The sequence below is a fragment of the Trichomycterus rosablanca genome, chromosome 16, assembly GCF_030014385.1.
Source record: "Trichomycterus rosablanca isolate fTriRos1 chromosome 16, fTriRos1.hap1, whole genome shotgun sequence".
NCBI classification, from domain to species: domain Eukaryota; kingdom Metazoa; phylum Chordata; class Actinopteri; order Siluriformes; family Trichomycteridae; genus Trichomycterus; species Trichomycterus rosablanca.
In genome coordinates this window covers 6,598,197-6,626,119 of record NC_086003.1, presented here as the reverse complement: position 1 = coordinate 6,626,119, position 27,923 = coordinate 6,598,197, and the positions used below count along the sequence as shown (strand labels likewise).

The window sequence follows — 27,923 nt, the reverse complement described above, 5'->3', positions numbered from 1 at the left end:
TCTTTCTTTCTTTCTTTATTTATTTTTGGAGCCTTCTGGCATTCCTACACTTCAAATGAGCCAATCATTGTCTGTATAGATGCCCAAAGGTTTTTTGGAACCACAAAGCGAACACCACACCAAGGACTCAGAGGTAGATTTTAACAGGTTTCCAAAACAAATAGACTCACAACAGGGGACCAGGATACTGGAACAGAGGCAGGCGTAACCAGCAGGACGATGAAAGCTAGGTTGGAGGAAGATGGTGTGGAAGAAGTGATCCAGATGATGACGACAAAACCTGAAGACTCAGGGCAGGAATACTTGGAAGGTGCAGCGAGGGAACCAGAAGACTGAGAAAGAGGCAGGAGGGACTGACAGGAACACTGGAGTCTGAAGAGGAGGAAGGTGGCATGGAACAGGGGATCCAGGTGATGACGACAAAAGTGAGGGAACCAGGAGGCTGAGAAAGAGGCAGGTGGGACCGACGGGAACACTGAAGAGTTTAAAGAGGGGGGAGGTGGCATGGGAACAGGTGATGACGACAAAAGCGAGGGAACCAGGAGGCTGAGAAAGAGGCAGCTGGGACAGACGGGAACACTGGAGTCTGAAGAGGAGGAAGGTGGCATGGAACAGGGGATCCAGGTGAGGGGAAGATCGTCGTGTTTGATCTGTGGATCCTTTCCTACGTCCCTTTTGGCAGATGTGGGATGTACTGCAGTCAGCATGGCTCCAGATACCTGTGACGACCTGCCAGGACTTTATTGAGTCAATCGATGCCCGTCTAGGTGCTGTCCGTGCTGCACACGGCGGTTCCTCTGGATATAAGCTGGCGGTCATATCACCCTAATGTGACCCGACAGTGTATATGATTGGTCCACTGTGGGCTGGAGTATAAATAAACGGGTGGAGAAGCTAAATATGTTTCCTTCATGCCATAGGCCCGTGTTCAGAAATTTGGGAAGTATGTGTAGTAATAATATCCAACGGAGAGAGGCAGCAGTCAGTCTGCCAAAAATCACAGAAGAAGAGAAAGTGTAAGACAGGAAACAGGAAGTTCACAATCTCTTATGTGCGCAGCATCTAAAAGCTGGGATTTGGAGTCAGAGAACGAATGGTGAGAAACGTTTTTAATTATTTTTACATAGTTCATAGCTTACAGCAGAGGTTGTAAACGTTCCAGACTTTCCATAGACATGAGCCAGCATGTTTTAGGACTTTCCACTGATGACGCGAATCACCTCGTGCTTTATCTGAAAATGAAAGTTAACACTATACAGGGCACTACGCTCATCGACTGGAGTGGAGAAACCCCGCAATACGATGTTATATAGTATTATTACTATGTAATACACATATACACTAATGCTTTTTTTTCCAACCCAGTTTCCACAAAAGTTGGGACAGTAAGTAGAATGCAAAAAAAACATGTAAAACTAATCATTTTTTATTATTATTTTAAATATATGTACAGCATATTAAAGAAGCATTGTTTGAGCAATGCATGGTTTCTAACACACAATTGCAAGAATGGATTGTACCATCTACAGTCCATATATTATTAAAGAATTCAGGACATTGGTCAAAAATCAGTATCAGTGGCGCTGAGGTGACTCAGCAGTAAAGCTTAGCTCTTGTCCTAGCAGACTGGGTGAACAATGATTGGCTTGTTGTTCAATGGAAGGTGCTGGAAGGAATTCCTAAAAACCGATGCACTTACGACCTCTGCCGGCTGATCGATGGCGCCTACACACGAGAAAAAAAGATGCAGTTACTGCAGATGTGTAGGAGAACATGTCAAATAGAGGTGAAAAGAATTTGCAGTTGATCAAGGACTCACTTGCATTTTCACTGTCCCAAATTCTGAAATTGGGTTTGTACATTGCTTCTGTCTCAACATTACAGAAATATCAGTTTTTACATGTATCAATGAGACTGAAAAGGTAAAACACTGAATATGTCTTTGTTGTGATGTTTTCAATTAAATAGCTTTTTATATAGCATTTTACCACTGTCCTAAGTCAGTGTGACTTTTTGGCCTTCAACGGTGGTGCTTGAAAATATAATTATTTACATTTAGTTTTGACTGAATTCTTACATTTAATGGGATTATTTTGAGTCCAACACAATTATCATTATCAGCATTGTAATTTTATTTTACCCTAAAGATTAAAACCTGTAGATTGGACTTCTTATTTTTTAATCTCTTAATTAATATTGGGTCATGTCAATAACATACAGATGAGTGTTGTTAGTGGGGCATCAACTGACTGTTTTCTGCATATTACATTGTATGATTTTCTTGCAGTGACGAAGATCTTTAATTACTGAAAATGAGTTACTTTTCAGAGTAAGTATGTATTTAGTCTCTGACACTAACATCCACCTAAAACAATGCATTTGTAAATGTAGGTGTATATCAATACAAATATATTTATTTGGCAACTGACTTTTAGTCTACAACCCTAATAAACATCCTGTAGCCCATGCCCATACAAGTCTGAAAGCTTCTAATATATTGCTCAAACAAAACAACCACTTCAGCAAATACGTCTTTAATATAGTTGTTTCTAGAATAGGCTTACATTTAAAACATTAAAATGGCCATTGAGACTGTTTTTGAAAGCCAACATGTGTCATGGCATGGGTGGCTTGCATATGTGTGAAGGTATACCATCGACTAAATGGTATATAGTTGAAAAGACACACTGATCAGCCATAACATTAAAACCACCTCCTTGTTTCTACACTTACTGTCCATTTTATCAGCTCCTCTTATTATATAGGAGCACTTTGTAGTTCTACAATTACTGACTGTAGTTCATTTCTTAACATACTTTACCACTCATACCAGCACAACACACACTAACACACTACCACCATGTCAGTGTCACTGCAGTGCTGAGAATGATCCACTTCCCAAATACCTGCTCTGTAGTGGTCCTGGGAGAGTCCTGACCATTGAAGAACAGCATGACAGGGGGCTAACAAAGCATGCAGAGAAATAGATGGACTACAGTCAGTAATTGTAGAACTACAAAGTGCTTCTATATGGTAAGTGGAGCTGATAAAATGGACAATGAGTGTAGAAACAAGGAGGTGGTTTTAATGTTCTGGCTGATTGGTGTATGCTGCAATCAAGACAGTGTCTCTTCCCAGGAAATCTGTGGTTATTTCAACAAGACAATGTCAGGCTTCATTTTGCACCTGGCTTTGTTGAAACAGTGTGTGTGCTTGACCGGTCTGTCTACAGTCCAGATCAGTCTTATTTTAAAAATGTACAGTGTATCACAAAAGTGAGTACACCCCTCACATTTCTGCAGATATTTAAGTATATCTTTTCATGGGACAACACTGACAAAATGACACTTTGACACAATGAAAAGTAGTCTGTGTGCAGCTTATATAACTGTAAATTTATTCTTCCCTCAAAATAACTTAATATACAGCCATTAATGTCTAAACCACCGGCAACAAAAGTGAGTACACCCCTTAGTGAAAGTTCCTGAAGTGTCAATATTTTGTGTGGCCACCATTATTTCCCAGAACTGCCTTAACTCTCCTGGGCATGGAGTTTACCAGAGCTTCACAGGTTGCCACTGGAATGCTTTTCCACTCCTCCATGACGACATCACGGAGCTGGCGGATATTCGAGACTTTGCACTCCTCCACCTTCCGCTTGAGGATGCCATAAAAAAGTTCTTCCTTCTGGGGTGACAGCCATGCAGACCAATTTGATGTAGTGTGCGGCGTATGGTCTGAGCACTGACAGGCTGACCCCCCACCTTTTCAATCTCTGCAGCAATGCTGACAGCACTCCTGCGCCTATCTTTCAAAGACAGCAGTTGGATGTGACGCTGAGCGCGTGCACTCAGCTTCTTTGGACGACCAACGCGAGGTCTGTTCTGAGTGGACCCTGCTCTTTTAAAACGCTGGATGATCTTGGCCACTGTGCTGCAGCTCAGTTTCAGGGTGTTGGCAATCTTCTTGTAGCCTTGGCCATCTTCATGTAGCGCAACAATTCGTCTTTTAAGATCCTCAGAGAGTTCTTTGCCATGAGGTGCCATGTTGGAACTTTCAGTGACCAGTATGAGAGAGTGTGAGAGCTGTACTACTAAATTGAACACACCTGCTCCTTATGCACACCTGAGACCTAGTAACACTAACGAGTCACATGACATTTTGGAAGGAAAATGACAAGCAGTGCTCAATTTGGACATTTAGGGGTGTAGTCTCTTAGGGGTGTACTCACTTTTGTTGCCGGTGGTTTAGACAGTAATGGCTGTATATTGAGTTATTTTGAGGGAAGAATAAATTTACACTGTTATATAAGCTGCACACAGACTACTTTTCATTGTGTTAAAGTGTCATTTTGTCAGTGTTGTCCCATGAAAATATATACTTAAATATCTGCAGAAATGTGAGCGGTGTATTCACTTTTGTGATACACTGTATGAAGCACCTTGATGAGAAGAATGAGACAACAAGGACTATGGACTGTTGAGCAATTGAAGGCTCGTATCAAGCAAGAATAGGCAAAAATTTCACTAGTTGTTTTGGAACTGGAACAATTTTGTGGTCACTTGTCCACTAAGCCAGGGTTTTTCAAATTCTGGGTCATGACCCTTGGGTGGGTCGCGAGACAAAAAATGGGTCACAGAGAAAAATATTAATAATTAAATAAACACAAAATAAACTTGTACACGAACGCCCCCTTGTGGAGACTTTACGTTTAATCTTGTAAACCACAGTGGGACCAGATTGCCACTATTTTTATTAATAAAGTTTACATTTTGTGTTTTGTTTTTATGCAATGTTTGTGTTACCTGGGTCGTGGTAAAAATCATGGACAAAATGTGGGTTGCTTGAAAAGAAATGTGAAAAATGCTGCATTAACATACGCTGTAAACATTTACATTTAGATGTGACTTGATTGTTTTAGTTTGCTATACATCACATGATTTTCTCTTTTATTCACAGTGATGGCAGTCTTCCTTCACTGGATAAATGCTCAAAATTTGAGTAAGTATATCATTTGTTTTTGCTTATTAATGCTTTAATTTTCTTAAACTGCTTTTACACTTGTGATGGATCTTGAATGCAAGGCGGGAATGGACCCTGGAACGGGCGTCAATCCGTTGCATGGAAACACGCTTGTCTACCCAGATGAAACCCACACTGACTTCATCCCATCACTGGCCTGACAATAGTTTGCCTATAAAAATATCCAGCCAGCGAAATTCTGTCATGATGTCACACTGATGAAGGACTAGTTACAGACAGTCCTAACACACTGAAGCTACTATCCATCACAGGCCAGCCATATCGTAGTGTATGCAATGGATTACAAATTCTGCTTATGCTAGTATGTCAGGTTTTTGAACTGACTTATGGACTAAGGCTGTGTGGCAAAAGGTCACTGGTTCAAGCCCCACCACTGCTAGGTTGCCACTGCTGGGCCCTTGAGCAGGACTCTTAACCCTCAATTGCTTAGACTGTTAACTTTTACAGTACTGTAAGTCACTTTGGATAAAAGCATTTGCTAAATGCTGAAAATGTCAACAAAAATGTATGTGTGCCCATTTACGGTTGCCCATAAATGCAAAATGAACCACTAAAAGCAAAAATCACACCAACACTAAAACAACATTGTATGACTGACAAAAATCTGCAAGGAAAAAAGCACCAGTAAAATAATGTAGACTCTTATTTCCCCTACTGTAAACATTCTACAGCTTACTGTTTTTGCATAAGCTGTAGACAAGAAGAAAGCGATGTTTAATACCTGGACCTGGTGGTTGTGTTTTAAGATTTGTAGGTTTTTTCACTTGAGTGTTTTAATTGCATTAATCCACATTATTAAGTCAAAGTCCTGTAAATATATAAGGTTAATGTCTAATTTTCATTTTTTTTCCCTTGTAGGCTTTCTGATAACTTTGAAGTGTTGAGTAAATTGGGAAGTGGAGGCTTTAGTAATGTTTACAAAGTAAAACATAAAGTGGATAAAGTGGTGTATGCAATCAAGTGTGTTAAATATAACAGGTGAGCATATATAACACTTTCAGAATACATTTTAACATTGTTCTTTCTAATTAAAAAAAAAAAAAATGGAACTGTAGAAAAATGTAAATAAAAACGATTTATTGGTTATTGACATCCTTTTTTATTCAGTATTTTGGATAGGGCTGGCACCGATCCAATACTCAGTATTGGTCCGATATTGGCCCAAATCACTGGATTGGATATCGAAAGGAAAAAAAACGTGTAATCCGATCCGATACTGTTGCTTAATGTAAATAACACTTAATGTAAAAAAGGCCATTGTTTGTGTGTAAAGCAAATAACACACGAAGATATGTTCCAACAGAGTGTTGTAAAAATAATGAAATGTTCAAACATTCGAGAGAGGTTTCATGAGAACGCTACTTTAACCTTGCAAACACAGAACAACATAGCACAGCCAGAGACTATAATTTTCTAATCTCTTCCCTACACCATCGCTCCCTATACCCTAGCATTGTACACTTAACATTCTTAAAGGGCCAGACAATATATATGTAAATCACATTACATGACAAGTGTCGTTTATTGCCACTCACGCTTGATGACATCATTAACATCTACAACTCATCTGCAACAGCCAATTAAAAATTTAAACACCCTGATCTACTTAAACTTTTAACATTTAAAAAAATCATCTACTACTGCCACACTAAAAACACTGTTTAAACATAATAAAAATCGCTTTATTAATAAAAAATCAGACCTGGATAAATCGGTCTTGTTGGAGATCTCTCACATCCCCAACGATTAATCCATGAGTGTTATGAAATAAAACAAACTACACCGTTACCCGTTTAGCCACAGATAGCAGGGTTCAGTAATAAGCGCGCTTTGGTTTTTAATAAACTAAAAACGTGACGGAACTTTAACGAAAACATCTCAACTCTGCATCAGTTCTAATTGGTCCCTCGCGTTTGATTGACATCCACATCTTCCAATTGTAGACACTTTTGTTAAACAAGCAAAAAATGCTGGTAAATGTTCTGTGTGTAAAAGTTAAAATAAAAACAGCAGTTCTGCATAAGTGTGATGTTGTAGGTTCTGTATTTGTTCCTTTAGAATATTTTATATTATATACAGTATATATATATATATATATATATACAGTATATATATATATATATATATATATATATCATTATATATTGATTTTTTTTCTCTCTGTCTAAGTGATGCCGCTAAGGAGGTTGAGGCACTGGCCAGACTTAACAATCCAAACATTATCCGATACCATATGTGTCTGCTTCCTGTAGATGTTAAGCAGTAAGTTGCACATGGCAATTCTTTGTAGCTAACAATTCTATATTGTTTTTCACCCGAGCGTCCCACAAACAGTATTTCTTTTTTCCGATACTTCATAAGCAGTTAGCATTTAATATAACATTTAACATGTGGGCATGTGTTTCAGATACTGCTACAAAACTTCCTCTGAATCAGCCAGCACTGACGATGGTATTCAATTCACAGACCAGTAAGTTCCAAAAACACATACAGTGTATCACAAAAGTGAGTACACCCCTCACATTTCTGCAAATATTTTATTATATCTTTTCATGGGCCAACACTATAGAAATAAAACTTGGATATAACTTAGAGTAGTCAGTGTACAACTTGTATAGCAGTGTAGATTTACTGTCTTCTGAAAATAACTCAACACACAGCCATTAATGTCTAAATGGCTGGCAACATAAGTGAGTACACCCCACAGTGAACATGTCCCAATTGTGCCCAAAGTGTCAATATTTTGTGTGACCACCATTATTATCCAGCACTGCCTTAACCCTCCTGGGCATGGAATTCACCAGAGCTTCACAGGTTGCTACTGGAATCCTCTTCCACTCCTCCATGATGACATCACGGAGCTGGTGGATGTTAGACACCTTGAACTCCTCCACCTTCCACTTGAGGATGCGCCACAGGTGCTCAATTGGGTTTAGTCCATCACCTTTACACTCAGCTTAGTCAGCAAGGCAGTTGTCATCTTGGAGGTTGTGTTTGGGGTCGTTATCCTGTTGGAAAACTGCCATGAGGCCCAGTTTTCGAAGGGAGGGGATCATGCTCTGTTTCAGAATGTCACAGTACATGTTGGAATTCATGTTTCCCTCAATGAACTGCTGCTCCCCAGTGCCAGCAACACTCATGCAGCCCAAGACCATGATGCTACCACCACCATGCTTGTCTGTAGGCAAGATACAGTTGTCTTGGTACTTCTCACCAGGGCGCCACCACACATGATGGACACCATCTGAGCCAAACAAGTTTATCTTGGTCTCGTCAGACCACAGGGCATTCCAGTAATCCATGTTCTTGGACTGCTTGTTTTCAGCAAACTGTTTGCTGGCTTTCTTGTGCGTCAGCTTCCTTCTGGGATGACGACCATGCAGACCGAGTTGATGCAGTGTGTGGCGTATGGTCTGAGCACTGACAGGCTGACCTCTCACGTCTTCAACCTCTGCAGCAATGCTGGCAGCACTCATGTGTCTATTTTTTAAAGCCAACCTCTGGATATGACGCCGAACACGTGGACTCAATTTCTTTGGTCGACCCTGGCGAAGCCTGTTCCGAGTGGAACCTGTCCTGGAAAACCGCTGTATGACCTTGGCCACCATGCTGTAGCTCAGTTTCAGGGTGTTAGCAACCTTCTTATAGCCCAGGCCATCTTTGTGGAGAGCAACAATTCTATTTCTCACATCCTCAGAGAGTTCTTTGCCATGAGGTGCCATGTTGAATATCCAGTGGCCAGTATGAGAGAATTGTACCCAAAACACCAAATTTAACAGCCCTGCTCCCCATTTACACCTGGGACCTTGACACATGACACCAGAGAGGGACAACGACACATTTGGGCACAATTTGGACATGTTCTCTGTGGGGTGTACTCACTTATGTTGCCAGCTATTAAAACATTAATGGCTGTGTGTTGAGTTATTTTCAGAAGACAGTAAATCTACACTGCTATACAAGCTGTACACTGACTACTCTAAGTTATATCCAAGTTTCATGTCTATAGTGTTGTCCCATGAAAAGATATAATGAAATATTTGCAGAAATGTGAGGGGTGTACTCACTTTTGTGATACACTGTACATTACAAAATATGGAAATTATGTACAACCCCAAATCAGAAAAAGTTGGGACAGTATGGAAAATGCAAATAAAATTAAAATGCAGTGTTCCGTACATGTACTTTGACTTTTATTTCATTGCAGACAGTTTGAACCTGAGATATTTCTTGTTTTATCTGCTCATCTTTATTTCATTAGTTATTTTACCTCCATTCCTGCATTTCAGGCCTGCAACACATTCCAAAAAAAGTTGGGACAGGGGCAATTTAGGGCTAGTAATGTAAGTAAAAAAAAATAAACTAAAAAATGATGTGATTCCAAACAGGTGATTGTAATCATGGTTTGGTAAAAAAATCAGCATCCAGGAAAGACTGAGTCTTTGATGAGTAAAGATGATCAGAGGATCTCCAGTTTGTCAACATGATTGATTGAAAATTATTGAAATGTTCAAAAACAATGTACCTGAAAGAAAGATTGGAAGGGATTTGCATATTTCTCCCTCTACAGTGCATAATATCATTAAACCATTCAATGAATGGGGGGAATTTCAGTGTGAGCTAAAGGCCAAGGGCGCAAGATTAAGCTAAACGCCCGTGATCTTCAATCCCTCAGACGGCACTGCATCAAGAACCACCACTCAACAATAGCTGATATAACCACATGGGTGAGGGATTACTTTGGCAAACCTTTGTCAAGCACTTCAATACAGAGTTACATGCACAAATACCACTTAAAACTTTACTGTGCAAAAAAGAAGCCTTATGTTAACCATGTCTAAAAGCGGCGTCGACTTCTCTGGGCTCAGAGGCATCCAGGAGGGACCATTACACAGTGGAAACGTGTACTGTGGTCAGATGAATCAGCATTCCAGCTCTTTTTTGGAAAAAATGGAACTTCTGACCAAAGACAAAAAGGACCATCCAGACTGTCCAAGTCTAAAAGCCAGGGTCTGTCATGGTATAGGGTCGTGACAGTGCCCTTGGTAAAGGTCATTTACACTTCTGTGATGGCAGCATTAATGCAGAAAAGTACATTGAGATCTTAGAGCACCATGTGCTGCCTTCAGGACGTCGTCTTTTCCAGGGACGTCCAGCATTTTTCAACAATACGATGCAAAACCACATGCTGCACACATTACAAAGGCATGGCTGTGGAAGAAGAGGGTACGGGTACTGGACTGGCCTGCCTGCAGTCCTGACCTGTCCCCAATAGAGAATGTGTGGAGAATTTTGAAACAAAAATGCGACAACGACCCCGTACTGTTGCACATCTTAAGATGTGTTTGCAGGAAGAACAGGACAAAAAAAAAAGCTAAAACAATAAATCGTTTGGTCTCCTCGGTGCCAAAACATTGTTTAAGTGTGGTGAAAAGTAATAGCAACATTACAAAGTGGTAAATGCTTTATTGTCCCAAAATAAATGTAAGAAACTCTGTGTTGTATTTTCCATGTTGTCCCAACTTTTTCTCATTTGGGCTTGTACTGTATATAGCTCACTTTGGTATACTTGCTTCCTGGTAACAAAATTTAGCACGGGTACTAAACAACCACTAAATAAGGGACCACTGAAAACATACCCTACCATCAGGTATCATGCAGTGAAAAAGATGCATTAGAGTAGTTTCACTTCCAACACAGATTTGTTTTTGTCTTACTTGTGTGGCTCTCATTCAAGTCAGAACATTGGTATTATGGTTTGCATCACACACATTATTTGAAATCATTAGAGACTAAGATTATTACTTGTTCTTTTCAGATCACCTGTTCAAGAACAAGGATCAAAAGGCTCAGCCTCTGATGAGTTGAATGCTGATAAATTAGGAGGGGATTTTAGTCATATCTTAATAAAGTAAGTGAAGAAAACCATTTACATTTATATACACTTCCCTCCAAAAGTATTGGAACAGTGAGGCCAATCCCTTTGTTTTTGCTGTAGACTGAAAACATTTGGGTTTGACATTAAAAGATGAATATGAGACAAAAGATCAACATTTCAGCTTTTATTTCCAGCTATTTACATCTGGATCTGATACACAGTTCAGAAGATAGCTCTTTTGTCTGAACCCACCCATTTTTCATGTGAGCAAAAGTATTGGAACAGATTAAAGTGAATAAGACTTAATATTCAGTTGCAAATCCTTTGCTTGCAATAACTACATCAAGCCTGTGACCCATTGACATCACTAAACAGTAGATTGTGATACCTTCACTCCTGCCCTCTGGAGGTTGTTGCTGATGTCACGAACAGTTGTTTTAGGGTCTTTCTTTACAGCACGCACAATGTTTCTGTCATCAACTGCTGTTGTTTTCCTTGGTCTACCTGTTCGACATCTGTTACTTAGTACACCAGTGACGACTTTCTTCTTCAGGACATTCCAAACATTCATATTGGTTACTCCATTAATTATAAATGCACAGTCTGCACAAAACCCAAATCAGAAACTGGGTGTAGACATTCAGCGCTTTTCATTGTTTGAATAATCAATGTAACAGGACACACCTGGGCAACAAAACACACCTGACAGTCACATGTTCCAATACTTTTGCTCACAAGAAAAATGGGTGGATTCAGACAAAAGGTGCTATCTTCTGAACTGTGTATCAGATCCAGATGTAAATACCTGGAAATAAAAGCTAAAATGTTGATCTTTTGTCTCATATTCATCTTTTAATGTCAAACCCAAATGTTTTCAGTCTACAGCAAAAATAAAGGGATTGGCCTCACTGTTCCAATACTTTTGGAGGGGAGTGTATTTCTATATTAAGTTTAAGCTTATTACTAACTCTTTCCAATGTCTTTGTTTTGTATATACTACATACTAGATGGCTTTTGGTGTTTTTGTTTAATCAATAATAATAATTGTTTGGTCAATAATATCAATGTCAGGAGTCCCACCTTAGCAAAGCTTTGGCGGCATCTGGTGGCGCTGAAGGGAACTGGCCCATTTTCATTCTAATAGTTCAACCAATAGATCTCCCCCTTTGCTAACCATGCACACCTGGCTCCGATCTGTTTTTAAAAGCCCCTGGTTTTTCTCCACTCCTCACCAGACTTGCCACTTGCTATCAGAGATTATCTCTGTTTCTGAACGCCAAGCTTCCCCTTGTTCCTTGACTCCCTCTACTTTTTCCCCAGATGCCAGCTTTCTCCTCACCAGGGTGTTCACTTTGTGGTTCCAAAAAAACTTTTATTGGCTAAGTGCCACTCTTACCAATTAATCAATAATCAATAAATGTTATTTCATATATTTTAATGAATTAATGTCTACTGACCGTGTTGGATCCGTGTTGAAATCTTGGCGGTGCTATCGGTCAGTCTGGTGTCTACAAGAACACGGCTATGTCTGAGGGTCGACGGCCAAAGGGATTCCTCATTTCTGCTGCAGTTACAGCCTCTTTTGGCTGATTGAGACGAGGAGTCATTGCACTCAGTGTGACTCTTTTTTTGCAATACTGATTCCTGTTTAAAGTGCACATGTGTCGGAGGGGGCGTGTGTTAAATACGTCCCTCCTCGGTCAGGGTAGGGGTCTGCAGTAGGGCAGAGGCCCTGTGATGAACTGGCATCTTGTTTAGAATGTGTTACTGCAGCAGTCAAATGTGCTTGCTAACCTATTAATGCTGTAATTACGACATCTGCTGGTCAGTTGAAGCAACTGCACAAGGGTGGGTTGATCATAGATGGCAGTGCGTAGCTCTCAAAACACCATATGGCTCCAAAATCAGCAGGACTTTAACTTGTGCACAAACTGACACATATCACAACTACATATAATTCTTTGATATTTTCATTTCTATAATCATAATTATATGTAAATATTGGATATAATCTATACTACTGCTTCCATTATATATGTAAATATTCATATATTTGTATGAAGTGATTTGCAATAAAAACAACATTACAAGCAGTTAAAATTAAGTTATTTTAATAATATCTTGATGTTTTTGCTCTTTTGCAGATCACTTGATCTTATTAAAGAACCAGAATCAACCAGCTCTGACAGTTCTGACACCTCTGACAACAGTGGATCCAAAGTGCCTTCAGATTCAAGGTAAATATTGATAGCTGGCTATCTGATAGACATTGTAATGAATAAAAAGAGGTCTTTCTTGTTTGGCTTCAGCTCTGCTGTTGCCCGGCCGGCTGGACCGATAGCAGACGTGATTGGCTATGTCTGAGGGAGGAAGAGCTGAAGGGTCTGCTGGCTGGTGGATGCCACCTGCACAGAGACAGTGAATAATGATAAATTCTTGACTCTCTTTGCGCTATACCGATCCCTGTGTGAACCCCCCTCATGCAGGTGAAAAGAAGCAAGTTGGGGGGGGGGGGGGGGGGGGGTATAGCTTGTATAGCTGTAAAAGACAGTAGAGGGAACTGGGGGTGGTGACTGGACAAAATTAGAAACGGGTTTATTAGAGACAGCCCAGGTAGGATCGTAGGGGAAAGTTAGTAAGGCTTTATGGTTACAATGAGGGAGGACATACAGGGGATTGGGATGGCAGGAGGAATTTCTGCTGTGGCAACCCTTGTAGGTACAAAAGGCTCTAAAGAACCACCCCAAAAAATGATAATTGCTCCTACGTTTCTGTTAAAAGGATGTAATTTCTTTTTATGTTTGTCTATTACACTGATCTGTTTAAATGATTCTCTCTGACAACAAATTTTAATTTTGTTTTGTTTTAGTACATCCGGTGCTGATCAAAAACAAGATTCCTCTACATCGTTCGGTGCTGAGTCCAGTGAATCAATGGCAGATAGTAATTTAAGACGGTAGGACCAGAAACATATTTGCATTGCAAAAAATATTTATTAACCTCCAACTCTATAGAACAATCCATGCTGTTCGCGTAGCCAAATGGGATTACAAGAGATCCAGTTGTGTAGTGTGAACTGTACAGCGACCTGACGATTTGGAAAGTCATGTAGTGTGAACTTGGCATTACTCACAGCTTTTCTTTCATAGAGTGGAGGTCAGCATCAGTATAGGGAAAGTGTAATGCAATCAGGTAATTGGATACGACTACAATGAGAGGGGAATTGGAAGTAAAATGAAAAGAAGATACAGAACTGCAGGTATTGCTAGTATTCGATTTACCAACAGTTTAACAAGGGACAGCGAGACTTTGTGGTTCCTTTGTTCTGGTTCCTTGAAGTGAGGCTAACAGCTAAAGCTTCATAATCTTTAACTAGAGTGGAAGTGTTTGCAAACAATATCTGCAATAGGGATAAACTACGGACATGCTTTTAGAATTGGCTAGACGTTAAAATATAGCTCCCTTTCGACTCCATTATTTATTTATTTTATGTCCTAATACGTAGATCAGTGTATAATAATTTGCTAACTAGCTAACTTTGCTAATTAGTAAGTGTCTAACACTGTTAAACACTACCTTTGAACCATTCCAGCAAGATCAGCTCCTGCAGCTCGTAAAAAGCCTTTTTTTTTCGCAAGATGACAATGATATTTCAACCTACACTTCAATTCGTCCTGCTAAATTCACATGGGTCAGATCAGGTTTCCACCTCTTAGCTGTAATCTGCTTAAGACAATTCCTTATATGCTTTTAACATTACATTACATGAATATATCAGGCTTATTCTTGGTACTTTGGAGATCATATAGACATGCATATGCTTCTTAAAGTTTTCCAGCTACCTCAGTCTGCAGCAGTTTCCTAAAGGGTTCACAAAAATGAAACCACTAACTTAGAACTACAGTACATTGTTATTAATATAAAACACCTAGTTGGGTCAAAATGATGCTCATCTACTTTCATTCTGTCAGTGTGTCTCCCACTGTCTTACCTTACTATTTTCAAGCCTTGCTTAACCTTACATCCTGTTAATTTCCTTTAGCTGCGTCTTCCTCTGCTTCTATTACAACAAGTCTCCGTTTCTTCTGCTACTTCTACTTCTTTCTGCTCTTCAATACTTTCCTACCTAAGCTTTGAGGAGTTATCAGGTTAGTGTTTCTTTATGATTGGTTATTACTTTCATTTTTATAGTTTAAATGAATCTTCATTAGCTGCGTCAGTGCCGACCTGCCGAAAAAACTCATATAAATCAAAATCAAACGACAAAAACACAACGATAAATGAAATGTAAATATTAAACGAGAGAAAAATCACAGAATTTAATATTTTATCTTGGAAAAATGATCAATACCTAATCAACTAGTTAGCATATTCCCAGCCATAGCTGATAATTAGCCAAACAACAAAATTTGAAAAGCATGCAAAACTAAAATTCACCAGTGAAACTCTACAGCAAGATGTTTGTATTCACAAAAATCATCATGAACAAAAGAGTAATTCAATTTAGCATAGTAACTTGCCACCCATCTACAGTTTGGAGTAAACATTTTTTTCATTGGCTTTCTGTATGTTTTCTGTAATTCAGCTACGCATCATGACTAAGCATTCTATTATTCGTAAACCTGGTTATGACTCACTGATTAGGTTGTAATCAAGGGTTTCTTAAGGCACGTACACGTGAGAAGCGCAAACTGGCGCTTTGTTCAGCTCTTGGCTTGATCGGTGCGGTAAAACGTCATCAAAGTGGGAAAATGAGACGAATCTGCATTTGTGTGGAATAACCACCAAATCCACTCTAAAAGCATCCACGTGTATCTGTGTTTAGTTGTAGTTTCACTCGCTGTTTTACTTTACACTTGTGTTATAGCTCAGGGTGCTGAGAATCAGCTTCCCGAGAGTCTAAAACACCAATCGTTATTAAAAAAAAGCTTAATGTGACTTAAAGTACTAAAAGACAGACACAGGAGCACTAAACCGCTCTTAATTATTACTGCTCATAAGTTCTTTCCACTAATTAAATTCCTCTGTTGTTTTAATACAATAAGTCACGTTATGCTTTGTTTGCGTTAAGCATTGTTCGTACTGTCTGTCTGTCTCTAGTTTAAGCCCCACTGTTGCCAAGTTGGCACTGCTGAACAAGGTCCTAACCCTTCATCTCTTGCACTGGATTTAGTCATAATGTGAGTCGTCTGCTAAATGCCATTATTAGGATGCCTGCGGTAGCTGGTGAACGACTCCCGGGTTCCCAGCGAAGCAGGCGTTACAGAGCTCAGGAAACAAAGGCTTCTAATAGGAAGCCATCTAATTAGCGGTGATCGCCCGCAGCTGTGAGCTGGCCGGGCGTCGCACCTTTTGTTCTTTTCTCTCTCAGTGGCAGCTCGCCCACGCTCCTTTTTTAGGGTCAGCAGGTATCCCCGGGTGGCATTTAGGCCAGTCGGGTGTGTAGACTGAAAGGTCGAGGTAAATAGCGTTGCTTTATCTCTTCTAGGGCCAGTGTGGTGCGACGCCGTGCAGTCCTCGCACTGCTTTTGTTTTCCTCGTGCCGGTTTTACGCTAGCGGCTTTGCTAACCGTTAGCACCGTGTGCCAGTGAAAGCCTCTTCTAATAGCGCATAACCGATATTGTGTCCCGATCTCGCAACCGCTGGGTGGCGACGCCGTAAAGCACTCGGCTGACAAGCCTTCATCCCCGGTTCGAATCCCGACCTTAGCTGTGTCTGTTCTCGCTAATTAAATTTCTCTCTTTTTCAGATCGGCACGCTTTCTCTCGGTGAAGCACAGCTAAAGTGTTCGCCGATTGTGCTCCGCCTTGACCACCGCTTCCAGGGTTGGTCTGCAGCGAGCTCTTTCTCCTATAGCGGTTCTACCGCAGCGCTTAACAGCGCTTCTTGTTTGAATTAAACCCGTGCTCTAATAGCGCGGTGGTAACGCACCCGACGTGCACCGGTGCGACCCAGGTTCGCGTCCCACTTTATTACTTTTTCTTTTCCCCTTTCAGTTTCCTTTGTCCGCAGCATCAGCGACATCATCGGAGTTTCCGATTGTTTTTTGTTCCAGTTTTTTATCTTTCTTTTGTATTTTGCTTTAAAAATTAAATTATTCTTTTAATTTTTAAATCTGCGTTTGAGTCCTACCTTCTTCCACGTAACAGAAAGGTGCGACCAAAAAATGGACTCAGCAGATTCCTCACCCGCCGCGGACGCGCTACGCCACCAAGGGGTGGCGTTAGGTAGACACGAAGTGGCCATCCATGAGTTGGCACAGCGGGTAGCTGCTCTCGTCCAGCAGTTGCCGGTCACCGCTGCCACTCCTATCTCCGTACCCCCCGCTAGCCAACCCAGAACCCCGGACACTCCCATTCCTCCTCCAGAAAGGTTTTCTGGAGAGGCTAAGAGATGTCGCGGGTTCCTTTTGCAATGCTCACTAGCGTTCGAGCTGCAATCCGCTCGATACCCCACCGAGCGGTCCAAAGTGGCGTATATTATATCCCTCCTTACTGGGAGGGCGTTGGAGTGGGCTACTGCCTTATGGGAGCAAGATGCTCCCGAATGCGCCTCCGAAGAAACCTTTAAGGAAGCTCTTAAAGAAACCTTCTTTCACCCTTCGGGAGGTCGCGGGGCAGGCCCTCGGCTATTAGAGCTCACTCAAGGTGCACACTCAGTAGCCGATTACGTAATAGAATTTCGAACGCTAGCTGCTGAGTGTGGGTGGGATGAGGCAGCCCTCATCGCCATTTTTCATCGCGGGCTAGGAGGTAAGATCAAAGATGAGTTAGCCACTAGAGACCTTCCATCTACTCTTAAGGCCTTTTATAAACTGGCCATAACCATCGATACCCGTCAGCGGGAGCGGGGTTCCTGTCCCCTGTTCACCCGTTCGCAGACCCCTCCTAAACCTTCTCCACCCGACCTGGACCCCGAGCCCATGCAGTTGGGGCTAACCCAGGGGGCCGCCCCATCACCATTGGGCTCGGTACCCCGACCCCGACGGCCGTTAAACGAGTAGGCCATCCTCGTACCAGGGAGCCGAGGAGGGGCCGATCTAACATCCCTGCTCAGGGCCTATTCCTTCAGGCCCGGTTGTCATGGGGGTCGGGAGACACAGACCTCAAGGTCTGTGTAGATTCAGGCGCGGTGGGGAACTTCATTGACATCAATCTGGTGCGCAGGCTGGGGATAGAGGTCCAACCGCCAAACATACCGGTCTCTGTCCACGCCGTGGATGGACGAGCCGTAGCAGCGGGCAGCCCGATTACCCAACAGACTAAAGCTCTCACGTTACGTCTGCAAGACCACGAGGAACGGATCACCTTCTTAGTTACTCACGTTCCTCACCTCCAGGTGGTTTTGGGGTACTCGTGGTTGCAAAGACACAACCCCCAGATCGACTGGGCCTCCGGATCAATCTTCATCTTGGGAACGCGGTGTCGGGACTCGTGCTTACTGCAAGCTGGCACGAGCTCCGATCCGTCCGAACCCAGGATGGAGATTCCGGATTTGGCCACTGTTCCTCCTGCGTACCATGATTTACGGGAGGTTTTTAGCAAGTCCAGGGCGCTGGACTTGCCCCCCCACAGACCGTTCGACTGCGCCATCAATTTGTTGCCCGGCACTACTCCACCTAGGGGGGCGCCTTTTCTCGCTCTCCGGTCCAGAAAAGGTAGCCATGGAGGAGTATGTGCGTGAGGCACTTAAACAGGGGTTTATCCGTCCTTCTTCCTCCCCAGCCGGGGCAGGGTTCTTTTTTGTGGGCAAGAAGGACAGTACTTTGCGCCCCTGTGTCGATTATCGCGGTCTGAATGCCATCACGATCAAGGATCGGTACCCGCTGCCGCTGATGGCCACGGCTTTCGAAGCCCTTCAGCGAGCATCTGTTTTTACTAAGCTTGATTTACGCAGCGCGTACAACCTGATCCGGATCAGGCAGGGGGATGAATGGAAGACTGCGTTCATTACGCCCACGGGCCACTATGAGTATTTAGTGATGCACTTTGGGTTAATGAATGCCCCCGCGGTCTTCCAAAGGTTTATCAATGAGGTCTTACGGGAGACCCTTGATAAGTTCGTCTACGTATATCTAGACGATATTCTCATTTTTAGCCGGTCCATCGACGAACACATAGGGCATGTCCGACGGGTCCTCCAGCTTCTGCTCGATCACCAGCTTTTCGTCAAGCTGGAGAAGTCCGTCTTTCACTCCCCTACGGTGTCCTTCCTAGGGTTCATTGTTTCTCAGGGCACCCTTCGCATGGACCCGGCTAAAATTAAATCAGTGGAGAGTTGGCCAAGGTTTTTGGGCTTTGCTAATTTTTTCCGGCGATTTATTCAGAACTTCAGCACTGTCGCCGCCCCTTTAACTGCCCTCACTGGCAAGGGTCCTTTTAAATGGTCGGTGCAGGCCCAACAAGCCTTTGACCGGCTGAAATCTCTCTTAACAACTGCTCCAGTTTTGCAGTTGCCAGACCCAGAGGAATACTTCATTGTTGAAGTCGATGCCTCTGAGCTCGGGGTTGGGGCTGTTTTGTCCCAGAGAGTGGGGCCAGGAAAGAAGCTGCATCCGTGTGCCTTCTTTTCGCACCGCCTGACTCCGGCTGAGCGGAATTACCCGGTCGGAGACAGGGAACTTCTAGCCATTAAGTTGGCTTTAGATGAGTGGCGACACTGGCTCGAGGGAGCCAAACATCCTTTCCTTGTGTGGACTGATCACAAAAATTTGTCGTTCATCCAGCAAGTGAAAAGGATGAATTCACGTCAGGCCTGGTGGTCCTTATTTTTTGGAAGGTTTCACTTTACGCTGTTGTATAGACCGGGATCCAAAAACGGCAAACCGGATGCCCTGTCTAGGCAGTGGGAACCGACTAGGCCGGAGACCGGACCTGATCCCGTGATTCCCTCGACCCAGATAGCTGCCCCAGTCACCTGGGGCATATCCAAGGTCATTCGGGATGCCCAAAGGGCTGAACCCGACCCCGGTGGGGGACCTCCTGACAGACTGTACGTACCTTCTACAGTACGTCGTCAGGTTTTCGAGTGGGCTCATTCTTCCCCGTTTGCGGCGCACCCAGGCGTGACTAAGTCCCTGGTCTTGCTGCGCCGAAGATTTTGGTGGCCGGGGATGGAGAACCAGGTACGTGACTTTGTCCGTGCCTGCTCTGTGTGTGCTCTAAACAAGAGTCCCAGAGAGCACCCGCGAGGGCTTCTCCATCCGTTGCCGATACCTTCCAGACCGTGGTCCCATATTGCCCTGGACTTTGTTACAGGTTTGTCCAGAGGGTTCACGGCGGTATTGGTAATTGTCGACCGCTTCACCAATTCTTGCGTCTTTGTCCCGCTGCCCAAGCTACCTTCCGCCATGGGCACTGCGCAAATCATCCTGCAACATGTGGTGAGAGCGCATGGGGTCCCATCAGACATTGTGTCTGATCGGGGCCCGCAGTTTGTAAGCCAGTGCTGGCGGGCCTTTTGCCAACTTATTGGCGCCAAGGCCAGCTTATCCTCAGGGTATCACCCTGAGTCGAATGGGCAGTCGGAGAGACTCATCCAGGATCTGAGCAAGATGCTCAGGTGCCTGACGGCAGGGAATCCGACCACGTGGTCGGATAAACTTTTGTGGGCTGAATTTGCTCACAATACCCTGCATCATTCGGCGATAGGAATGTCACCGTTTGAAGCTCAGTACCGGTACCCTCCTCCTCTCTTTCCTGAGCAGGAGCAGCAGGTAGCGGTCCCATCTGTACAGCTTCATGTCCGCCGCTGCCGCGCCGCCTGGCGCAAAGCAAGGCAGGCACTTGTGGCCACCCAGCGCTCCATGAAGCGCACTGCTGACCGCAGGCGGCAGCCGGCTCTCACCTTCCGGCCGGGCCAACGTGTCCTTGTGTCGACGAGGGATCTCCCCGTCAGAGGTGCCCCTCACAAGTTGGCACCCAAGTACATTGGTCCGTTTAAGGTGGTAAGGCGGATCAACCCGGTGACATATAGGTTGGAGCTTCCTCCAAGGATGAAAGTGCATCCAACCTTTCACGTCTCCTAACTCCGACCATTTATGTGCGGGGGAGTTTCACCCCCTCCCCAACCGCCCGCCCCTCGTATCATCCAGGGTGCCCCTGCCTTCACTGTCCGCCGCCTGCTGGATAGTAGGAAGGTTCAGGGTAGCACCCAATACCTGGTGGATTGGGAAGGTTACGGCCCTGAGGAACGTTCATGGGAACCGGCTCATTTTTATCTTTCTTTTGTATTTTGCTTTAAAATAAAATTATTCTTTTAATTTTTAAATCTGCGTTTGAGTCCTACCTTTTTCCACGTAACAGCCATAACTGTAAATAAATAATATGGGCAGCGGTTAAGGTACTGGACTGTTAATCAGAAGATCGCCGGTTCAAGCCCCAGCACTACCAGGTGTTGCCACTGTTGGGCCCCTGAAAAACGTCCTTAACTCTCACTTGCTCAAACTGTACTCAGTCATAGATGTAAGTCGCTTTGGATAAAAGCGTCTGTAAAATGCTGCAAAACTTGGCAACTTATGGATGAGAAATCTTTCCTCACTGTTTTTATATTCTATATATTTTTTACATTTTTGAAGTTTGGATTTTATGTGTACAGTTTATCATTTATCAGTTTGAAAATCTAATGTTTTAAGATTGAAATAAAAAGATATGTTTAATACATATTCAACACCTTCCTATTTTTTCTTAGATATGATTCGATGTTGTCATTAAATATGTTATATTATATTTGATATAACATTATATATTAAAGTTGCTTAAATTTATGTAATAATAAACACTTCTTTCTTTTTAACAGTACTCCACCTCCTGTTCAAGAACAAGGGATTTCTGAATCTGACATAGCTAAGATCAAGGATGGTAAATCAACAGAGGATGGCAGCAAATCTTCTTCCAGAAAGTAAGTCCAAAAAAATACCATAATTCACATGAGATTATATTCATAATTCACATGAGATTATATGTTTTATTTATTCTTATGTTTTATATGTTTTATTACTTCTTTATTTGGGTGGCACGGTGGCTAAGTGGGTAGCACTGTCGCCTCACAGCAAGAAGGTCCCGGGTTTGATCCCCAGGTGGGGCGGACTGGGTCCTTTCTCTGTGGAGTTTGCATGTTCTCCCCGTGTCCGTGTGGGGTTCCTCAGGGAGCTCCGGTTTCCTCCCACAGTCCAAAGACATGCAAGTGAGGTAAATTGGAGATACTAAATTGTCTATGACTGTGTTCGATATAACCTTGTGAACTGATGAACCTTGTGTAAGGAGTAACTACCGTTCCTGTCATGAATGTAACCAAAGTGTAAAACATGACGTTAAAATCCTAATAAACAAACAAACTTCTTTTAGTTTGTTAAAAATGCAAAATATGGCTTCTTTGTGGGCCCTTACAGACCCAGACTGTGTCCAGTTAATAAAAGTCACAATGAGTAGACTCCATTTGTGTTTTAGACACATCAGAAGGATAATTAAAGCAAAAAGAATCCACCTGGCCCCAGTTCTCTAAGACTTAAATAAAAATAAATAAATCCAGACCAGGTTACATACTTTTATAATTCTGAAGAGAACCACAATTTACAAATAAGTCAGCTATTTAAATTGTTTTGCTGTATTTTTGTAGTCTGTACATAATCATGGAGTTCTGTGAGGGAGGTACACTCACTACATGGATATCTGAGCGAAATTATAAAAAGGTGGAAAGAACAGAAGAAGAAGCCTTGTCGATATTTCATCAAATTGTCAGTGGAATGAAGTATGTCCATTCCAAAAACATCATCCACAGAGACTTAAAGGTAATTAATTTATCAGGTATAAAATCTTATATATATTTTTGTATTTAAATGGGTTCACTGAGACTTCTGTCATCTTTGAATTTAGCCTGACAATATATTTTTTGGCAACGATGGGAATGTGAAGATCGCAGACTTTGGACTTGCTACTTTGATATCCGGCCCAAATGGAGACCCAATTCAAAGGACGAAGCATGTAGGAACTGAAACGTACATGAGCCCTGAACAGGTAATACAGTTTTGGGGGTAGAAGTTGGTGTTTGGTAATCTGTAAACTGCTTGAACAGAGCTTATAAATTAAATTATATACACTGACCAGACATAACATTATGACCACTGACAGGTGAAGTGAATAACACTGATTATCTCTTTATCACGGCACCTGTTAGTAGGTGGGATATATCAGGCAGCAAGTGAACATTTAATCCTCAAAGTTGATGTTAGAAGCAGGAAAAATGGGCGAGGGTAAGGATCTGAGCGAGTTTGACCAGGGCCAAATTGTGATGGCTAGACGACTGGGTCAGAGCATCTCCAAAACTGTAGCTCTTCTGGGGTGTTCCCGCTCTGCAGTGGTCAGTATATATCAAAAGTGGTCCAAGGAAAGAACAGTGGTCCGATCCAACAGACGAGCTACTGTAGCTCAAATTGCTGAAGAAGTTAATGCTGGTTCTGATAGAGAGGTGTCTGAATACACAGTGCATCACAGTTTGTGGCGTATGGGGCTGCAGACCAGTCAGGGTGCTCATGCTGACCCCTGTCCACCACCAAAAGCACCAACAATGGGCACGTGAGCATCAGAACTGGACCACGGAGCAATGGAAGAAAGTGGTCTGGTCTGATGAATCATGTTTTCTTTTACATCACGTGGCTGCGTCACTTACCTGGGGAACACATGTCACCAGGATGTACAATGGGAAGAAGGCAAGCCGGCGGAGACAGTGTGATGCTTTGGGCAATGTTCTGCTGGGAAACCTTGGGTCCTGCCATCCATGTGGATGTTACTTTGACACGTATCACCTACTTAAGCATTGTTGCAGACCGTGTACACCCTTACATGGAAACGATATTCCCTGATGGCTGTGGCCTCTTTCAGCAGGATAATGCTCTGTGTCAGAGCAAAAATGGTTCAGAAATGGTTTTAGGAGCACAACAATGGGTTTTAAATTCCAATTGAGAATCTGTGGGATGTGCTGGACAAACAAGTCCGATCCATAAAGGCCCCACCTAACAACTTTCAGGAGTTAAAGGATCTGCTGCTAACATCTTGGTACCAGATACCACAGCACACCTTCAGGGGTCTAGTGGAGTCCATGTCTCGACGCGTCATGGCTGTTTTGGCAGCAAACGGGGGACCAACACAATATTAGAGGGTGGTCATAATGTTAATATGTGCATAATTGGTGTATAATTAAGTCAAAACCAATGAAGTAAGTCACTTTGTATTATGTGCTTAATCTAGCTATAGGTGGGACATGAATACAACACAGTTTGCCAAGGAATGTCAAAGCTTATTTTAATTGTTTTTATCCCCTAAGGAAAATCAAACGGATTATGATGAAAAAACCGACATCTTTACTTTGGGACTTATATGGTTTGAGCTTCTGTGGCGTATGTTCACTGAGATGGAGAGAATCAAGGTCAGTATGTGTAATATGCCATCACAAGTCGCATGTAGTGACGGAAGATAATTTATTATGCAACAATTCCTTTTTTATTTGTTACATTTAAAAGTTCCCTTTTTCTCAAATGCTATGTTCGCAAACCCAGATTTTCTATTGTTGCAGATGTTGAGTGAGCTGAAAAACCAGACATTTCCAGACGGATTTTGTCAGAAATATAAAACACAGGTAAGGAATGACCTCTATCTTCAACATACTTACATACTAACATTCATAGTCCAATGCCCTCCATCATTTCTTCTTCTTTCACTTAATTTTTTAGCACAAGTACATCAAACAAATGCTGTCCAAAGATCCAAAGGAGAGGCCGGATGCTGAAAAATTGGAAAACGTTCTTAAAGAGTGTTTTCCTTTGGGCCCAAGCGACTCTATCAGATAATCTGATACATGGAATTTCTCAGCTCTATGCTCCAGCTTTTAATTCGTCAGTTCTGTAATTCTGTATATGCAGTCTAGTACTGTCTAATGAGGTGAGGAAAATATGAAGTACAATACAAACAAGCTGCTCAAAAGATGTGGTACAATATGGCAAAATGAGAAACATCAGACTTGCTACAGTATATTCAACCACAGAGCCAAAGTCACAAACAATGTATGTCATGTAAACAAAAATAGAATCTCTGGCTGTATCCCAAATGTAGAACGATACACTCTACCCACGATGAAATGTGATTCACGATACTGTGTTCACGTTACGATTTTTTAAAACGGAAATTGAAGACAAATTATGACAGTTTCCTTTTATTATTTCTCTTAAATATCTAAGGGTAGAATCAGTATAGAGGACGCATTCAGGGTAATTGGACACGACTAGATTAGGGGAGAAAAATTGGGGGGAAAAGTAGGGGAAAATAGAAAAATTCGAAATATATGAATAATGAATTCTCTTTTATTTCTGAGGTAGGTACAAACTATGCAAAACAATTTTGAATTAAGCCCAATTTGGCTGAAAACCCCCGAATCTGGCAACCAGTCGTGTAGCGCCAGTGACATCAACTGAGCGAGGTGAATAGCGGCAGCGCCCTCTGCTGTTTAAAGTGAATATCGATTCATTTTACATGTCAAATCGATTTGAATCGTGGAATTTTTGAGTCGGTTATTAACTGTTTTGTGGTGCATCGTTACATCCCTACACTATGTTCTAACATGTATGTTAGAATAAAAACATCACATTAAAAAAAAAAAATGCACTACTTCTGTCTACTATTTTGCACAGTTCTATAATTTGGGACACAGCCAGAGTGACCAGGGTTATAGAAACAATGCTAGATTTGTATTGGGAGTCACAATGTGTGTCAAAGATATGTTCCCTACATACATAGTGTTGACAATGCTGGTTGGGTCCATGTACTTAGTTCCATGCTGTTTAGACCAAATTCTGACCCTACTTTCTGGTGCTGTACTGTGGTTTACCCTACGCTCTGACCCCTGCTTCCAGAACTTCAAAAGAATTTACTGTACATGTGTATATATTCTGTTCCATTCTATTGTTTTCTTTTATCAGACGAAGCAATCTTTCCCAAACATGCACTTTGGCTGAGTCTGTGCCCACTCTACCATCAGCTTGACCAACAGGAATGGAATTTAATGTGCTTTTTTGCTGTTGTATTCTGTCCCCCTCTAGATTTAAGCTGTGAGTTCTAAGATGCTTTTCTGATCACCACTGTAGTTGTTTGACTTACTGTTGCCTTCCTATCTGCTCAAACCAATCAGACCACTCTCTTTTAAAATTAACAAGGCACGACCAAGTACCACTTCAAATCGAACAAATACCACACGTACCACTTACTAGAAAGTCATCTTAGGAGTCATCTTAACACTCACACTTTTACATAAGGCCCTACGTAATGAGCTGATTCCTGTGTAGTATGCAATTTGCTGTGAAATTCAAAATGTTGAGTGATCTGACATTTTTCATTCGCATAGGGTTCAAGTGCCTATATAAGGTGGCGCTAACAATCCTACGGCAATTCAGGTAGCAAACGGTTAGTCAAAATGTCCAAGATGTCGAAGTCTAAGGCAGCTAAAACACGACTCAGGTGACTGAGTTTGGACAACTCCCAAACAATTCTGTGTCAAAACACGGACGAGAATTTTCGTATTTGAGACAGAGCCTCGCACTGTTGCTAAATGTTCTAGGTTTACATTCAACCATTAAGGTAGGATGTGCTGTGCGCAGTCCACGACCCCTTCTTATTCACCCATACTTTGGTGGATCCGCACACGAGGCCAGTCTTGCGCATGGAGAGTTCTGCTTCACCCAGCATTAAAAGCCCCACCTCCTTTTTAGTCCAGTCTTTTCCCACACAGTAGACTAGTGGCCAGTTTTGTCTCCTGCAGGCACTGCCATTTGTGTGTAAGTGGAATATCCCGCTCCACCTGGGCTCCTCCAGCAGTGAGCATTGATTTATTTCATTAAGTTGGATATGCTTGTTCGGGACTGTGGTTTTGCTTGCTCTTTGGTTTTGTATGAACAATCTGAAACTCAAACTATAAAAAAGCATGGTACCCTCATGTAGCATTTTTACCACTAAACCTAGCAGTGTTCTTGTCAGCCGTTCTTTATTCTCAACATCTGTATCCGTTTTCTTTAGCTATGACTCAGTGTTACAATTCTAAGAGCTGTTCTAGGTCTTTTAAAGATCCTGTTCATGAGTCTACATCAGGGATGCTAACATTTGCTAACTGTTACATTATAAATCATATCACACAATGGGTGCTCAGGTCATCATAAGGGCTAACTAACCATGCTAATCATAATTAATAATAATGACACCAGTACATTAAAGCTCTTTCTGACATAAGATGATTAGTCAAGGTTTACCTTTATACTGAAACATGATGCAAAATATCCAGCTTATTGCAAACAGTGTCGTGTTTACTGTTATACACCGTTTCCAGTGTTACATTCGACTGTGTTCTATGTTTACATGGCTCTGACACGTGTCTCCTGTTGTGTTATTTGTAAAATGTATATTAAAATACATAAAGCACATTTTTGTATAGATAAATATTTAAGATGTAAATATTATAATTGTTGATGTTGGTATTGTTGATGAATTAAAAGAAACGGATCAAACTGGCTTTATGTAAGGGTGAGTTATTTTAGTGGGAATGTTTTCCATTACTGTGACTGTATTTTGTAAGTAAGCTAGTAGATTTTTAGGAGAAATATGGATGTTCTACATTAAGGTTTCAAAACTACACTATACCTGACCATGAGCTGGTTGGAAAACTTATTGCAGAACCATAGGCCTTAATATGGATTTGACCCAAAACCAACCCCCTAATTCATTTAACTATAACAGCCTAGACTTTCTGGGGAAGGCTTTGTACATGAAAGTCTGCCCTTTTACTCTAAAGAGTATTAGTGAGGTCAGGCAAAATGTTGGATGAGAACGCCTGGCAAGATATTGATGTTCAGGGTCAGGGCTTGGTGTAGGCCAGAGTTCTTTAGTTCCACATAAACCTAGTACAAACTAGTCCTTATTTATCGCGTTTTATGCATAGATGATGTCTGAAGGGAGTTGCATTTAA

The 27,923-nt window shown here is 42.1% G+C and overlaps 1 protein-coding gene across 2 annotated transcripts; it reads left to right on the top strand.

Annotated features, from left to right (window-relative positions):
- The first annotated feature begins 35 nt into the window (after window positions 1–35).
- Window positions 36–27,465, top strand: pkz (protein kinase containing Z-DNA binding domains). 2 transcript variants are annotated; one of them, XM_063011690.1, is made up of 15 exons: window positions 36–1,096; window positions 2,288–2,329; window positions 4,960–5,001; window positions 5,902–6,021; window positions 7,213–7,305; window positions 7,451–7,513; window positions 10,862–10,954; window positions 13,066–13,158; window positions 13,791–13,877; window positions 21,720–21,821; window positions 22,539–22,710; window positions 22,796–22,936; window positions 24,243–24,344; window positions 24,492–24,554; window positions 24,649–27,465. In XM_063011690.1, the coding sequence occupies exons 2-15, from the start codon at window positions 2,313–2,315 to the stop codon at window positions 24,763–24,765; spliced, it is 1,305 nt and encodes a 434-aa protein (XP_062867760.1). In that variant the 5' UTR covers window positions 36–1,096; window positions 2,288–2,312; the 3' UTR covers window positions 24,766–27,465. The 2 variants fall into 2 exon arrangements, with proteins under 2 accessions (XP_062867760.1, XP_062867759.1); XM_063011689.1 differs by lacking the exon at window positions 36–1,096 and having other exon boundaries at window positions 1,485–2,329.
- The last annotated feature ends 458 nt before the right edge of the window (window positions 27,466–27,923 follow it).